This window comes from Sinocyclocheilus grahami, unplaced genomic scaffold, assembly GCF_001515645.1.
Source record: "Sinocyclocheilus grahami isolate Dianchi unplaced genomic scaffold, SAMN03320097.WGS_v1.1 scaffold701.1, whole genome shotgun sequence".
Taxonomy (NCBI): domain Eukaryota; kingdom Metazoa; phylum Chordata; class Actinopteri; order Cypriniformes; family Cyprinidae; genus Sinocyclocheilus; species Sinocyclocheilus grahami.
The window spans coordinates 572,919-590,899 of NW_015505880.1; the positions used below are offsets into that span (position 1 = coordinate 572,919).

Here is a 17,981-nt window from a genome sequence, read left to right on the forward strand (position 1 = left end):
GGAAGGTAGATCTCCAGTAACAGGATTAGACATCCCTGATCTAAAGTGGTGGTTCCCAACCAAGTTCCTGAAGGCCCCGCCCCAACAGTGCACATTTTGATGCCTCTTTAATCAAACACCTGATTCAGGTCATCAGCTCATTAGCTGACATGAAATGGGTGTGTCAGACAGAAGGAAACATGCAAAATGTCCAGTGTTGGTATGGCCCCAGGAACGTGGGTGGGAACCACTGATCTAAAGAACCCTTTGCAGGGGTGTACAAACTTGGTCCTGGAGGGCTACTGTCCTGCAGAGTTTGGCTCTAACTTACCTCAACACATCTGCCTGGAAGTTTATGCCAAAACCTTGATTAGCAGTTTCAGGTGTGCATAATTGGAGTTTGAGTTAAACTCTGCAGGACAGTGGCCCACCAGGAGCAGGATTGGACCACTTTTGTGCATCATTGTTGGGGTATTATCATTTAATATCGTTGTTGTACCTTGGTACTATGTCCAAACAGCATAGTAGTACCATTGTAGTATCCTACACTCTCATAAATAATGGTTTCAAAAGGGGGCTTTCACAACGATTTAACAGAAGAACCATTTTTGGTTCCCCATTTCAGTAAACAATTCTTAATAGATCATTTAAAAATTCTAAACAAACTTTTTTTCACTAAACAACCTTTTGAAGAATGGAGATGTTCCATGGATGTTAAAAGTTCTTACCAATAAAGAACCTTTATTTTTAAAGGGGATGTCTAATGCTATTTCATGTGACTTATTTACACTGCTAAAGAGTTTGATTCTCATGCTAAACATGCCCAAAGTTTCAAAAAGTGAGTTGGACATATGACAGTATGTGCCAAATACACTCCTTCAGGGTTCATATAAGTTTCAGTTTTTTTTTTTTTGAGAGTGTGGCCCTGTGTGATGTCATAAAGGGCGGAATGTCTTTTATGGCCAATTCTCCCGTAAGAGTGCGTGGACACATCAACCATCAACATGCTTCATGCTCTGCCCACAGCATGCCTCCATGAGCTTGACAAGAGTTTTTGGAGATTAGCGTAAAGTTGTATCTTTCTTTTATAAATCTGATAAAACTAAAGACCCCTAGGAGATATGAAGGATGCAATACTAAGTACTTCAAGATTAACATGAGCTTGGCAGAAACTGTGTGTTATATCCCCTCTTTAAGTACTATGCATGTATACTTAGTACTATGTGGTGTTGCAAGGGTTAATCCATAGTGGCACTGTGCTTGTTTTATTTGTGAGTGCGCGTCCAACGTCCAGTTACTTGTTAATGCCAGCTGAAGCAAAAGAACATCACAGCCTTTTTGTTGACTGCCAGTGTCTTGCTGAAAATTGCATCAAAAGTCCAGCTGAATGTTATTGTGTTGTGTCTTTGTCACATTCCTACAAATGTCCAGTTTGAACGCCCACCAGCCAACTGACAGCACCCCCACTGCGAGTGAGAATGGGGTGTCTTTCACCTGCTGTTTACCAACAAAACGACATTTTTATTGTGAAGGGGTGTTTTTATAAAACACCCCTTCACAATCCCATTCATTATTCTACCCTCTCCCATTTCATCTGGTGCTCTCTAACCTTCAGTGCTATTGACAAGTTACTGTTAATTGTGTATTCCCTCAATAAAGGTAATCTAATAGGTATTTTTAACACATTCATGCCATTGTTTTATGCAGTAGGCTTTCAAATATCCGAGCTTTGCACTACCAAATGCCTCTCACAGATTGCATTTTGGTCCCAAAGGTCCAATTTCAGGCAGCCTATCTCTTAAAGGCTCAATATCAGAAAATAAGACCAATTTCTTCTAAATCTAAATGTGAACTTAAAATTGGGATCCGATAATCTCCAAAAAGAGGACTGGGAATTAATTTAGGACCATGAATCAAAATGCATTGGTTATTCAACCATTTGCACAGTACCAAGCCAAAACCATTTTAAAATTCACTGCAGCAGCATGGTGCTAAAAATAACTGGACTCCAGAGCATGGGGCGAATTGTGCCATTGTCACTGTGGACAGTTCTCCTGTTGAGAAAGTTTGCTGTGGACACGCTACACAACACTATGCTTTTTTCACCTGCTATCACAACATGTGGCTACATGTCCTTGGAACGTGCTGGCATGCTAAGGACTCTTAAATGAATCCCCATAACCTAGATTCATATTTCCTTCATTTTCCTTGTATTCTCCGGCACGGCACTTAACCACGTTCCGCTCCATTGCACAGTAAATCCGACCTTGTCCTCTGTTAAGACAAGAAGTCTTCACCTTGTAGGCAGGAGTAAAGTCACAAGTTTTTCTACCTTGAGAGAGAAAAACTCTCTCTGTATGACAGTAGAAGTTATAGAGTTTGGGTCAGGCCAAGCCAAGTCAAGTCAGGCAGACTTCAAGTCTTAATGATGAAGTAAATGAACTATGATTTTAGTTTCAACAGGTTTCGCTCGTACATTGCAGCGACAACCTAAAAGCAGTTCACAAGTATTTCTAGCTATTTTTATAAAACATGTTTGGATAGCACACATTTTCCATGCACACACAAGAGAGTTTATACTGTAGTCTTGATTTGTCAAGGACCCAGTAATGTATAATTACATAAGGACCCAGAGGACGTTGACATAAAGGCCTGAAAATAATGCATAATTAATGACTCTTTTCAAACAGTGCTCCCTGTTTATCATTGGCTGGACAAACACATTCTCATCCCCCAAACATTGATGCAAAAGAGCAACGGTTTGATAGAGCCACACTTCAGAGGAAATCCACCTACAAAAGGGTTACTTATAGCTGTTTCTGTATATTAAGATTACAAAAGTTGCATCAACTCTATGCTTACACGAAAAATGTCAATGCTGAGAAATGAAAGGGAATTTAGATGTTCTGATTCGATCAAAGGTGGTACTTCACCTCAAAGGACTGACAAGCACTGATTCACAACACTGCTAAAATATTTTTATCTTTCAACAAGATTAACCTGCAGTTAACAGAGAACAAAAGAGTCCTGGAACAAATTAACTGTCCATCTGTCTAAAGAATGTCTGTTTCTTTCTTTTTTTATTTGTTGCAGCAGAGTGTGTGTGGGAGGGTGGTTGGATGTGTAGACGATCTTGTGCGTTTGTAAAGGGGTCTTAATAAGTTACCATCATTCATAAACATAAATAAATATACCAATAATCTTTTAACAGTTGTAAGCCAGCAGTCATTTTGTATATGTTTTTATCCAAAGCGACCTGACATCCAACAATTCTGACATTTACTTACCATCGTGCCAATCCGTATTTTTTGCATTAGAATGCATTCAAAATACAAAGTTATTGCACTGCGATAAAGCTGTAGTATGGATTCAATATAGTGCAAGACATCTGGAGCACTTCTGTGGTACCTTTTTTTTTGTCATTTTTGGAGCTTAACTTAAAAAACAGTTCTCTCGATGGGGAATATGGCCACACATTGACAACATCCACACTCCTTAAATGGGTTTTTCGGGGGATGAAATTGAAACATGTGGACTTGCAAAAATCGATCGCCCACCATGAATCTAATCAAACTTGCATTTTACCACAGAAAACACTGCGTGACAGAAGGAAATCAAACTGGCACCAAAATAATACTCACGTCTGCTCAGAAGATCTAATGTAAGATAAAAAAAACAATCACAGTCAAAAACACATTCATCTTGACAAAATACATTGCATAATGTAGTGGTATGAAAATGACGGCACATTAAGCACAGCAGGTTGCTATGCAGGACAGCTTCCCCCCGTCAAGTTTGTTGTGCTTGTATGATTTTAAATTGGAATTGCAAACTGTGTCCTTTAGTACCCTATCATGCCTCTGACTTTATCATGCCGCTGTCTGTTAGCCTTAATGACTGTTGTGGTGCCTGCTGTGCCGGAAGGTGAACAATGGGGTGAACGCCTGTGACATTCACTGCAAAGGTCTCACAAAATCTGGGTCGTAATCTACAGGAGCCGCAGGTGCTGCTGGTAATTAGGTGTTAGAAACTTTGGGAATGTGGAAGCCCAGGGACTGAGAATTTTCATATTAGTAATCTAAGTAAGGGCATCTAGCCCAGTATTTTCCAACCTGTTTTGATCTATGTACCCCCTAAGTCCCATCAAGTCAGGCTATTTTAACTAAATAGGGTTCATTTGAACTAATCTAATTCCACTACACAAACCTTCCACCAAGATTAACCTAACCCTAACCAAGTTTTTACAGCTACCAGATGGGTTCCTTTTAATTAATATACTTCTGTCTGGTGACTGTTTTACCAGAGCACATCACCCACAAAAATCTACCACCAAGGCACTTAACTAGCATAGCCAGCAAGATTTAAATGGTCAACTAGCTTCATCAAAAAACATGCTGTTAGACAAGTTTTACCAGTTAAGTTCTACAGGTGATTTTAATGGTTAAAGTTGTTAAATTTTTACCACATTGAAGACAGCAAATCATGGTCAAAAACACATTAACCTTGATCAAATCCAATATATAATCAAGTACATCCAACCATCAAACCAGAGACAGGTTCATTTGAACTAATCTACTTCTGTCTGGTGACTGTTTTGCTGGAATTAGCATTTGCCAGAACTAGCATAGCCAACAAAACTACCATGGTCAATCAGCTTTATCAAAAAGACCATGCTGGTAGACATGTTTTGCAGGTGATCAACATGGTTGATCCAGTTGTTCCAATACCTAGACCAGCACCAAACTATCATAAACCAGCCTGAACCCCTAAAGAGCGGTGGTCTAATCTGGTCTTTTCAGTGAAGTAAATGACCTTCTTATAGTTGTAAGAGCGTTAATTATGATATAAGCCCCCAATCAAACTTGTCCCCAACATTGCATTGTAATGTTAAACCCTTAAGCTTGGTTCTTGCTAACAGCTTGAGTCAGTCAGACTTCTGCAATTCAGTGGAACATCTTCAAAGGAGTTTGGCCACAAATTTATTTCTGTGTGTCTTATTCTATCAGCGTAAATTCAGGACAGCCTGACATCCACACATTTATGTGGGAGGTTATCATCCGCAGGCAATGGGATGCTCAGAGAGAAGGTTCATGCTGATCTGTTTCGATGGTAGTATGACCTGTTCCCAGCAGCTACCTTTGATAGTTTTTGAAGAATTGTGTGCAGATACAAAATGCCTAATAATCTAAAACCAACATTCCCGCTCCCCGACTGTCGTGCCAATTTTCTGCGTTTCTATTTGCTGCACAGCTACAAAAGGAACATGCAAGAAAGATACATTAAACCACATCTTTTCTTGAACTGTCAAGTAGAAAATATCAAGAAGTCACTTCAAACGGTGCTCTCTGAATGCTCGAACCATTGATCATGTAAACAACCATGTCTGTCCCTTCATATAGACCACCATATAGTGCAACAGCATCACCTGGTTAAGAGATTCTAGATTTTCAAATTCAAGGATCTGATGATATTCTAGATTTTCAAATTCAAGGATCTGATGAGGATGCTTGTCATTGGGGTTTAATTAACTTGAGCTCCAAACAGCACTGATAAATGGAGTGCACTCAAAGCCATCTGGAAAAAAAAAATTATTAATTCACTGAAGCAAAAAGCAGATCAGAGCCGCAGAAGCGTGGCGACTGCTCCAGGGATAGGACCTGAGTTTTTAGAGGTGTATGCAAAATACTACTGTAATTGCTAGGTGTATTGGGCCTTTTTAATTCACACTATAATTATTGACCAAATATGGTTTGAATATCAAATAAAAGATCATCCCGTTGCCTTTTCTGGGGGAAACGAAAACCTTGCCTTTGGACCTTGTTAAACTTTTTCTAGAGCTTTTGGGAGATTATCCATGGTGCCCCTCTGTGATATGAACAAATTCATTCAAATTAATCTCAAAGAACTTGGGAGGCACTGAATCATGGCTACAATGAAATTGGCCTCAGTTGGATAACTTGGTTAAAACCATAAAGAACATAATTTATAAAGTGTCTTGACGACTTTGAAATTGAATGCACAGTCTGACTGGTCCAAGATGAAAACTTGGCATGTACAAAACCACAAAATATTTTTGCGTTGCTTTTATAAGGATCCTCCCCCCCCCCCCCCCCCAAAACACACCAAAAAAACATTGAAATCATTGTAAACAAGTTTTAAAACACTCAAAGTTATACAGTTATACTCATAAAGCCATTTTAATGATTTCAGTGTTGTTGACAATGACACTGTAACCATGAATCTAGTCAAGAAAAAAAATTAAAAACCAAAACAAATCTTAAAGAGATATGCTCCAAAATTAAAATTGTTTCATGTCCTTCCAAAGCGGTGTGACACAATTTCCTCCGTGAAACACAAAAAGAAGACATTGTTGGAAATCCAGAGAGCACTTTAAAAAAAAGGGATCAGGGCTGATCACTAATGACAAAAAAAAGCACCATAAACATTGTCCACATGACACAGTTGCTACATTCCAATTCTTTCATATAAGAATTGATTGACATTTTCAAGATTCTCAGCTTATAAAAATGAGAACTTAATTCACATTTCACAAAAATTTCACAAAACTTCCATTCAAAAACATTATTAGTTTAAATCTTGTCCATAGCAGTCTGACTGTGAAGCTCATGTTTTTAGTGGTAGAACACACCTTATATTTTTCTTTTCTCATTTGAGCTGTAATGCCGTCTCACATAGATCACCTCTTTTTCACTGAACCTTGTGAGTCAATGGAGTGGAATATACAGTCAATAAATAATGTTGATGTGGGCAAACTGTCAACTGAATATGTTCTGAACACAAGCTGCATCACTTTTTCACCACAGATGTCCCAGAACATGCAACTTACATTAGCTAACAAGAGTAAAACAACGCCTTTCCTATGTTACTGCAAGACAAGAGATAGACAAATAACAACAGCACTATTAGTTGCACTGTTAATATCCATCAATAAAAGGTCAAATCTTCATAAAGAATCTTATGTCAGGAAGTTTCATCAAAGAAGAACAAAACATGCTACTCCATCAAATAATGACATGGATTTCCATTGCGTAATTTGCTTGGGCGGAAATGTTTAGCTTTCTTGCCTTGGTGCTTTTATTTCATCCTTCAATATTCAGTGTGAAAGAATTAAATCCCTTTTGTTGCCGTCAGAATGTCACTGGCAGGAAGGGCTTTCCTCATGTGGCCGAACAGACAGCCGCTTGGGGCACAAAATCTTGGCGAAGGCCCGGCGAAAGCTGCTGTGGCAAAGCGGGTAGAGGAAAGGGTTGATGGCAGAGTTGAGCCAAAGGAGCCAAAAAGTGACTTCGTACCAATGATGTTCCACACAACTACCGCTGCAGGCCGCCCGTATGATCATAAGGAGAGTGTACGGTGCCCAACACACCCCAAAAACGCACACTATGACTGCCAAGGACTTGGCAATCTTCTTATCTCTTAAGAGACGCGCGTGTCCTCCGCTTCTACATGGGGCGCATGGATTTGATGCCTCCTGCGCTCGTATTATGCGCGTCCTTACCCAACCGCTGAGCAACCCTCGCTTTTTAACGGTCGTCTTCATTGTCAAAGACACGGAGTGGCTGCTGCTGGGATCGCCGCTGGATGACGGCGAAACCTCCTCGTCGTCTTTGATCACGGCCGAAACGGTCGCTGGCTCGCTAGAGGACACCTTGCGCGTTTTGACGAAGAAAACGGACGAGGCCTGTCCGTCGATGACCCTCCAGCCGTCCTCCTTCTCGGCCTCCACATGCGCCATGCGACTCCGGTTCCGCCGCTGGATGTTGAGATAGATGCTGAAGTTGAAGAAGGCCACGGAGATGAACGGAGAGAAGAACTCGAAGGTAGACGCGGAGAGCAGGAAGTACCAGGTGCAGTAGAACTCGGCGAAACATTCGTCCTCTGGAACAATGCTTTCTCCCACCATCAGTTCCCAGAAGATGATGGCTGGTCCGTAGAGGAGGAATGCCAAAACCCACACTGCCAACATCTTGACCACTGCCAGACGAGTGACGCCCTGCTGGGCCCGGTACCTCACCTATGGAATAAGACGAAAGATTAAAGTCAAACGAGAGAGACACATAAAATAGCCATAGTTCAGAGTCATAAATTGGAATGGGAGTAATCCCTGACAGCTATCGCACTCAATAAAGTCTATGCACACTCAGTGTGACTGCCTCTTCTTCTACATGATTTATTCAATTCACAGCCTAGGATTCAGAGCACTGCGAGGAAAAAGAACCAATTTCTGTACTGCAGAACTGATCGGTTATACTGTGAGCTAATGATTTGGACCAATTCGACTAATGTGGCTATTATAAATTAATCAGCGTGTCCGATTAATCTGATGACATGAAAATACAATTTACATTTAATAAAAGATCAAGACATGTGACTAAATCACTTTACACCATGAATACCATTTTTTCCTACCTTTTTTTAGACACAACTTCCTGTGGATCGGTTTCAAAACCTAGCAAGCTGCCTTTCTCTATACCATATAATACAATATATATATTAAAATGGAATGTTCGCCTTCAGACAAAATATATTTTTTAAATTTCAAACGTGTTTTTCAATTATCAAAAATATGCAACATGCTGCAGATGCTGATATTTATATGATAAAATACATATGCGTGTAATTGTAAATCAATGAGATCTTTATAACAGTACGGCAGATACTTACATAAAATAATATAAATATTAGTTGTCACTCTATATCTCCAATAATGTCTCAGTAAGATGAGATTTAATGATCCAAACACATAATGCAATGCAATCCAATGATGATTGAGAGATGAAGAAATAAACATTCCTCAAAAGATGTGATATGTTTTGGAGGCTTGGGAAGATTATTCCTCCACTGAGGAACAGTAAAAGTAAAGCAAACGTTTCTCAAAAGATCCTGATGATAAGATCGCTGATAATCATATAAAATATGATTGATGGAGAATCAAGTAAAGCCGAGCTGCTTCAGTCCAGTAAGTGTTAATATGGAAATATTACTACAGTTATTCTGACGTTTACTTGATAAAAGTTAGTAAAGATTTGAGAGCAAAAAGACACTTGATGCACGAGCTGAAGGTGGACATTTGTACAATTACACTAAAAGAGCTTTTACTGGATAAAAAAGTATCAACTATCAATCATGTTTTTCAAAGATTTGATCATGTTGATAATTTGGAGGCCTTTGAAATTAACTGTAAATCTTCTGAAATATAGCAATGAATAATTGACAAGCGTAATTGTCTCCGCTGATGGACAGTGTGACAATAAGGCTGTCTTCGCCATAGCACCTCACTCTCTAGAGTCCAGGCCGAAACACTTTTCATTTCAGTAATTTAAAAATGAGAAAATTGGAAAGATGACAACCAGAGAAAGGAATCATCTATTCGAAAAAGTCAGGAGCCCTCAAGGGTGTTTTCTTGTTATGAACTAATGCCATTCAGCCTTGAAATTACAGCAAATCATAGACTTTAGGGAGTGAGGAATATGTCGGTAACTACCTCAGACAAACATCAAGGTATTTCACACCTTCTAAAGCCCTTGAACTGGATTCTGGGACACTGGAGATGGTGAAGTTTTGTTGACATAATGCCCATTTCAGTTTTGATGTGCCGCCCGATCGAAAAGCACTACTGCTTTAATAGAGGAGAAGCTTTTTTTGCATTGTGACATCGGTTTCATGTAAACACATTTATCAATTGACTTTGGATTGCTGTGATACTTAAATAATATACCATTATGTATAAATACATACTTGTTTTTTCTCATTAATAAAGAGAATACATTTTTCATTATAATAATGAACATTTGAGATGTTCAATTCCATGAAAATGTCAGTTAAAAAATCTTCTAAAAATTGTTTTTATTTTATTTTACACGTAACCATTTAATTATTAACAATTGATTATTTTGCAATGACATATGACTGAGACAGCTTGACCAACAAATCTGCACAAAATAATCATATTCAATAGTACTTATGAGAAAATATATCAAAGGTTGGGGATTGTTGTTATGTTAATCCCCATGCATTACATACTCTGGAAAAACACTACCTTTCCTGAACCTTATTCTGTACAGAACATACTTAAGGAAAGAACCATCTCTGATTTAAATAATTCACCACCAAGGAGAATAATTAAAGCCAGACATGCTTGTCAAATGCCACTGATACTATCACATAAACCTCTACTTTCAATTACTGACAAGACTTTTTGAAATGACATTTGAGGTTTGAAAAGCATTAACTTTGTCATTTATGACGGATGACGGATCGTTACTCTTTCAAAAGCAATCTCAGATAAAGCCCATAGACGTGTTGTCAACAGGAAGTAACGACAATAAACCATGAGTACTTCAGAAGAGCTGGATAAGACATACAAAATATGCAAATTCTAATACATTATGCATGAAGCCACGGCGGAATAAACTGCTGAGATGTCGTTGCATAATCTATTAAAAAGTTATGCTCCAGACATTCAGTCACAAGCAGCTAAATTACCTTTCAATACATCTGCAAGATCTTGTAAATTTGTTATTGTAGCGCATATCTATTCCTTAATGTTTCTTAACAATTTTGATACTAAATTTTCCACAGGAAATCAATATTTGCATTTCATAATTCGCCCAAACCCTGCTCTGGAAAGTCAAAAGCTGTTTAAGGACTGGGAAATGGGCTTTAACGCCATTTTCGCTCAGCGCATTCGTCTTTCACAGTAAGGCATCATTCCCATGTTTTCTGAGCTTATTTTGCTCAACAGTTTAGTTGAATGTGAAGAGAGGTTATTTAAGGACCTCAAGAACCCAAATTCAGCATCGTTTTGCTGTTTGCAATGGAGATAAATGCATACACTGAATGGAAAAAAATATTGAACTTCCTTCCCCTTCCTTCCTTTTATGATTTCACCAGAAGAGCTGGTGTGCAGCCACGTGGTTTTCAAAGCTGACAGCCACTTCAGATCCAGCTACTTTAAAACTGTACAAGCAACTCATGATTTAAAGTAGTTAATCGATGGGCAGCTACTCCTTAAAAACCAGTTCGATACACAAGCTACGAACAAAAAGCAGACAAGTACATTAAAGCAATTCAAACGGGTGATATTTTTCAAATATATAACTTTTAGACTATATAATTAACCATTTAATCAGAGCAGTATTTATCTCGCTCAAAAACGATGGATTTGAATGAATGAATCTTGATTAAAGTGACAGCATTAAACTTGGACAGATAAATTTACACTTTTACATCCGAATGAACCGATTCACTATAATGTCTTGCCAGTGCTATATCTGAGAGAGATAGAAGCGCATATTTGATTACTTCCTCAAATTACGGACATAAAATAGTGACTTTGGATAAAGTAGCTTGGTACTGAAAAAGATAGTTAAGTTAGTAGCATGTCTGCTGTCGGTTTTACTCTTCAACCCAGGTGAAAAAAGTGCACTAAAATACACTTAAGCTAATCTTAAGAACATCTAAGTGTACTCAACTGTGCTATTTTGAGACACCATGAATATGAACTAAAATGCGCTTTTAACATACTATCTCTGTATTAAAAATGTATTTAGTTACCACTTGAACCCATCTTTTGAATATACTCATCATAAACACTTCTGTGTATTTGGTGTACTATATCTTACTAAACTTAAAATCAATTAGTGCATTTATATTAAGTATACTTAAGTACCACAGTTGGGAAAATGTACTTATAACTAGTACATTAGTAATATATTTTTAATAAAATCAGTTTAATTTAAACGTATGGTTACTATATAAAAGTCTACTAAGATGAACCATTTTTAAAGTATTCAGAGCACACTTAAGAAATACACGAATAAAACTAATAAATAAAACTTTATTTCAATGCACTAAAAATCTATTTAAATATCAGTGGTATTTAGTATACTTTTTCAAGTGTACTGAAGTACTACTGAAATATACTTTTAATTAGTGTATAGTGTATAACTTTCACAATTTTATTTAGCACAAATGTACTTGCTTGTACTTAAGTATTGTTTAGTGCATTTAAGTATACTTTATTTTTACCTGGGTAACCCTCTTCAGATCACCAACTAAACTGTAACACAGAGACACATATATGTGGTTTCCTTATTTTAGACATGACTTTTACCGTGTGGTTTTCATCAGAGGCCTCTCTCAGGATGTAAAGGTCAGGAGAGGGGGCAGCCTTGTTATAGTCGCTCCCCGTGAATCATTACAGCCCCACAGAATTACTGGTCAGCTGCCTGCATGTCCAAAATAGCTGTCTGTAGCATGCCAGTCATAAACTAGAATTTAGTCAAGCCACTAGAACGACTGAGAGGGACACTTAAAAAACACTTGTGCAACAATACAGCGGTGCAGTGCAATACAGGACCAAAAAGTACTTCCTGTACTTTTTAAATTCGTTACAAAACAAACCCATCTTCTAGTGAGCTACCCATGTAGGAAGCAGTTTAAGGCATTGTCTGTGCACTTCTGACGCAAAAGATAGGAAGCATAATTATACTGCAATGAATCGGCCAAATTCTATGGCAGCCTTTCATAAACTCTTCAAAATAAAGGCTCTTTATTGGCATCAGTGAAGAATCTTTAAAGGGTTAGTTCACCCAAAAATGAAAATTCTGTCATTAATTACTCGTCCTCGTGTCATTCCAAACCAATAAGACCTTCGTTCCTCTTTGGAACACAAATTAAGATATTTTTGATGAAATTGTTTTTGATGAGATCTGAGAGCTTTCTGATCCTGCACAGACAACAAGGGAACTACTACAGTCAAGGCCCAGAAAGGTCATTGTTAAAATAGTCCATGTGACATCAGTGGTTCAACCGTAATTTTATGAAGCTACAAGAATACTTTTAATGCGCAAAGAAAACAAAAATGATGACTTTATTCAACGATTTGTTCTCTTCCGGGTTCTCTTGCTGTCTATGGAGGGTTAGAAAGCTATCGGATTTCATCAAAAATATCTTAATTTGTTTTCTGCAGATGAACGAATGTCTTATGGGTTTGGAACGACATGAGGGTGAGTAATTAATGACAGAATTTTCATTTTTGGGTGAACTAACCCTTTAATATCAATGGAAACATTCCATTCCACAAAAGCTTCTTTAGATGATTCAAATGTTCTTTACTCTAAGAAAGAATTGCTCTTTTAAGAACTGTTCATTGAAAGGTTCTTTGGAGAACCTAAAGTGGATCTTTTATGGCATTGCTGTGAAAACCTTCCTTTGCAACCTTTATTTTGAAGTGTATATACTCTAAAACTTTCAAAATTGGTCATTTATGAGGTTCATTTCAGTTGGGATAAAGACAGCAAGGCAGCTCAACTGGTTTTGGAACAGAGCCCAAGTTTGGATTTTTAATAACCCACTGGTCTTAAGGTTGACTCACTATGAAGTATGAAAATAAATTGATGATGCCGTCCATGACTAACATAGCGGATATTTGCAGTAAATTGCACTAACAGATTCATGACCATAGAGCTGTTGAACGCTGGATCCACAGAGGATGCGAGCTTCATTCGTCTGGTGGGCCGCTCTTATCTAATATCTGTCGCCGGGGCAGCAAGTCATTCGCTTATTATTCATCTGATTGCAATAACACTGTCTTCAGTGTCTTGTGGGATTTGTGAACAACTCATTTGTTTCAGACAAAAGGGAAATGTGCAGTGCATCATCTGAGGCACCAAGCGAAAACTTGGTTTGTATGCGTTTGTGGGAGGCAACAATTGGAATATTTGAAGCCAAAGCCATACAAAACAGCAATCTCATCACTGCCTAGTCCTTGAAGGACGCTGAGATTTCACATCTATCATACTGTCAAATACACAGCCATGGCTCTATTATTTAGAGCTTTTGAGCTGGTTGGCATCTGAGGAAAAAAAGCAGCGCTTTTTTGCACTTAGTTTATCTAAACTACGTGGGCACGTTTTCAGGTAGAGCGCCACCTCCTATCTCTCAAACAAAGTTTTTTTTTTTTTTCAAAGAACTTCCACTGAGCACTACATCGGCTGAGTACTAATGTCTGTGAGCCGCAAATAAACACTCAAGCAGGCAGAGAGGGTTTGGTGAATAGACCACGAGGCCGTGCGGATCTTCAAATGAACCGCAGATAGGATCTCGTTTCTTAATGCACTCTTAATCCAAGCCAATAATTTATGGTGCCAGCGCACCACAGAGCAGCAGAGAACTAAAGGTCTCTGTCTCGGTACTGCAGATGGATGGATGTAATCATTCCTTTTTACACCTCAGAACCTGCTTTGCTAAGAAAGCATGACAAGAATATGGTCTAAAAATAAAAGACAAAATGTATGGCTCATTGGGAAATTTGAGTCTTCGTCCATATAGTGGATGAAGCAAGAAAAGCGTCACCTGTTAAAAGGGTCATATGATGCGATTTCAAGTTTTCCTTTCTCTTTGGAGTGTTACAAGCTGTTAGTGCATAGATAAGATCCCTAAAGTTGCAAAGACTAAAGTCTCAAACACAGAGAGATATTCTTTATAAGAGTTAAGACTCGTCCACGTCCTCCTAAAACGTCTCGTTTAACATGCCCTCACATGTCTATGTCACTGTGCCCAAATGTTTACGCAAAGAAAGAGGTAACTTTGATTATCGCTGTAGTATTGTTGATGCCATGTCGTGGAGAAGCTGTGTGTTTTGTTGTGAAAGCAAAACTACTTTGTTTGGCCTTCCAAAAGAGGACACAACTAAACAACTAAGCAAAATTATTTCTCAAGTGTCATTGCACAGAATTATAATGCCCCTGCAGCCCTTTTCTCAACAATTAATAGACTTCTCAATCCGAATGGATGTTCTACCTTGACCCCCTCATTGGAGGTATGTGAAATGTTTCAGACTTTTTTTGTGGAAAAAGTAGAAAAGATTAGAACTAGTCTGCCTACGTCTTCAGTTGAGTTTGTGATATCACCAGCTTGTGTAAGGAGTATTGAACTCTTTGAGCAGGTGTCTCTGGCGCAAGTTATGGACATCATTATGCGTTTGAAGCCTACATCTGGTGGTTGCGATGTGGTCTTCTTAAGGAGATGGTTGATGTTGTTGGGCCGAGTATTACTTCTATTGTTAACAGTAGTCTTCATAATGGAGTTGTTCCAACAGGCCTTAAGCAGGCGGTTATTCAGCCACTTCTTAAAAAGCCTAATTTAGACCTTAGACAAATTTCAGTCCGGTTTTAGGGCAGGTCACAGCACTGAGTCTGCACTTTTAGGAGTTGTTAATGGCCTCCGTATAATCAGAGATGCAGGTAACGCGGCAGCTCTGATTTTATTGGACTTAAGTGCAGCTTTTGACACAATAGACCATGTGATTCTTATAAAGCGGTTATCCCATTTAATTGGAATTCGTGGGACCATTTTAGAGTGGTTTAAGTCTTATCTGTCACATAGATCATCCTCTGTAAAGTATGGTAACTTTGTTTCAACGGCAGTGCCTGTTACTTGTGGGGTCCCCCAGGGTTCTGTTATTGGCCCTATTTTATTTTCATTGTATATGTTGCCCCTGGGTTCAATTTTTTTTAAATACGGCATGTCGTACCATTTTATATGTGGATGATACTCAGATCTATTTACCTATGAGAGTGGGAGAGAACAACGGTTCTAATTTGCTATTTGCATGCCTAGAGGAGGTTAAGAGCTGGATGACTCAAAATCTGCTTCAGCTGAACCAGAGTAATGCATTGTGTTGAGACAACATAAACCCAGTATGGTGGACGAAGCAAGAAAAATTTCAACCTTTCATATATTTAATGCAATACTGAAGAGTCCTGATAAAAATAGTTCAATCTAATCTAACGTCTGGAGCTCGACAACGCTGCACTTTCAATTTCTGGAAAGCAGTAGCCAGTACAATATCATTTCTTATTTTGTGCTCCACTGAAAACATAACTTGCAAGTTTGGACAGGCATTTACTGACTATTACTTTAAGTAGACTGATTGGATGTTGATACTTACAGCTCGGGTAACGGACAGGAAGCGATCGTAGCTGATTAAGACGATATTGAAGACGGAAGCCGTGCACAGCAAGTAGTCCATCACAAGCCACAGCTTGCAGAGTCCACGGCCCAGCATCCACCTGCCAGTCAAGATATAGGGCATATAGACCGGGATGCAAAAAGCCCCTGGAAAGAGAGAGACACATCACATTTTACTGTATTATATACAGCCCTCGGCTGGTATCACTGGCCACACGCTTCTCCTGGACCGGCTATAACAGGCCCTTCAGAGCACAAAATCAATGGATCATGTCACGAAGGAGTCGCTTCACAATGTGACAGATAAACCTGAGCTATTATCAAAAAGCCATCGAGCTGCAAAGGGAACGGTGACTGCTTTCTGAGCTCTCTACCTCTTTCTCTTGCTTTTCCGCACCTAGAAGCATCAAGAGAAAGCTTTTACCCAAAGCCATACAAAACAGCAATCTCATCACTGCCTAGTCCTTGAAGGACGCTGAGATTTCACATCTATCATACTGTCAAATACACAGCCATGGCTCTATTATTTAGAGCTTTTGAGCTGGTTGGCATCTGAGGAAAAAAAGCAGTGCTTTTTTGCACTTAGTTTATCTAAACTACGTGGGCACGTTTTCAGGTAGAGCGCCACCTCCTATCTCTCAAACAAAGTTTTTTTTTTTTTTTCAAAGAACTTCCACTGAGCACTACATCGGCTGAGTACTAATGTCTGTGAGCCGCAAATAAACACTCAAGCAGGCAGAGAGGGTTTGGTGAATAGACCACGAGGCCGTGCGGATCTTCAAATGAACCGCAGATAGGATCTCGTTTCTTAATGCACTCTTAATCCAAGCCAATAATTTATGGTGCCAGCGCACCACAGAGCAGCAGAGAACTAAAGGTCTCTGTCTCGGTACTGCAGATGGATGGATGTAATCATTCCTTTTTACACCTCAGAACCTGCTTTGCTAAGAAAGCATGACAAGAATATGGTCTAAAAATAAAAGACAAAATGTATGGCTCATTGGGAAATTTGAGTCTTCGTCCATATAGTGGATGAAGCAAGAAAAGCGTCACCTGTTAAAAGGGTCATATGATGCGATTTCAAGTTTTCCTTTCTCTTTGGAGTGTTACAAGCTGTTGTGGCATAGTAAGATCCCTAAAGTTGCAAAGACTAAAGTCTCAAACACAGAGAGATATACTTTATAAGAGTTAAGACTCGTCCACGTCCTCCTAAAACGCCTCGTTTAACATGCCCTCACATGTCTGTGTCACTGTGCCCAAATGTTTACGCAAAGAAAGAGGTAACTTTGATTATCGCTGTAGTATTGTTGATGCCATGTCGTGGAGAAGCTGTGTGTTTTGTTGTGAAAGCAAAACTACTTTGTTTGGCCTTCCAAAAGAGGACACAACTAAACAACTAAGCAAAATTATTTCTCAAGTGTCATTGCACAGAATTATAATGCCCCTGCAGCCCTTTTCTCAACAATTAATAGACTTCTCAATCCGAATGGATGTTCTACCTTGACCCCCTCATTGGAGGTATGTGAAATGTTTCAGACTTTTTTTGTGGAAAAAGTAGAAAAGATTAGAACTAGTCTGCCTACGTCTTCAGTTGAGTTTGTGATATCACCAGCTTGTGTAAGGAGTATTGAACTCTTTGAGCAGGTGTCTCTGGCGCAAGTTATGGACATCATTATGCGTTTGAAGCCTACATCTGGTGGTTGCGATGTGGTCTTCTTAAGGAGATGGTTGATGTTGTTGGGCCGAGTATTACTTCTATTGTTAACAGTAGTCTTCATAATGGAGTTGTTCCAACAGGCCTTAAGCAGGCGGTTATTCAGCCACTTCTTAAAAAGCCTAATTTAGACCTTAGACAAATTTCAGTCCGGTTTTAGGGCAGGTCACAGCACTGAGTCTGCACTTTTAGGAGTTGTTAATGACCTCCGTATAATCAGAGATGCAGGTAACGCGGCAGCTCTGATTTTATTGGACTTAAGTGCAGCTTTTGACACAATAGACCATGTGAT

At 38.9% G+C, this 17,981-nt stretch overlaps 1 protein-coding gene across 1 annotated transcript in view; it reads right to left on the bottom strand.

Annotated features, from left to right (window-relative positions):
* Nucleotides 1-7,135: 7,135 nt before the first annotated feature.
* Nucleotides 7,136-17,981, bottom strand: part of LOC107559824 (histamine H3 receptor-like) — a 14,434-nt gene continuing 3,588 nt past the window's right edge. Inside the window, exons 2-3 of the mRNA XM_016243793.1 lie at nucleotides 15,956-16,122; nucleotides 7,136-8,014 (exon numbers count right to left, since the gene is read on the bottom strand). Coding sequence (XP_016099279.1) covers nucleotides 7,136-8,014; nucleotides 15,956-16,122 — 1,046 coding nt within the window. The remainder of the gene's footprint in view (nucleotides 8,015-15,955; nucleotides 16,123-17,981) is intronic.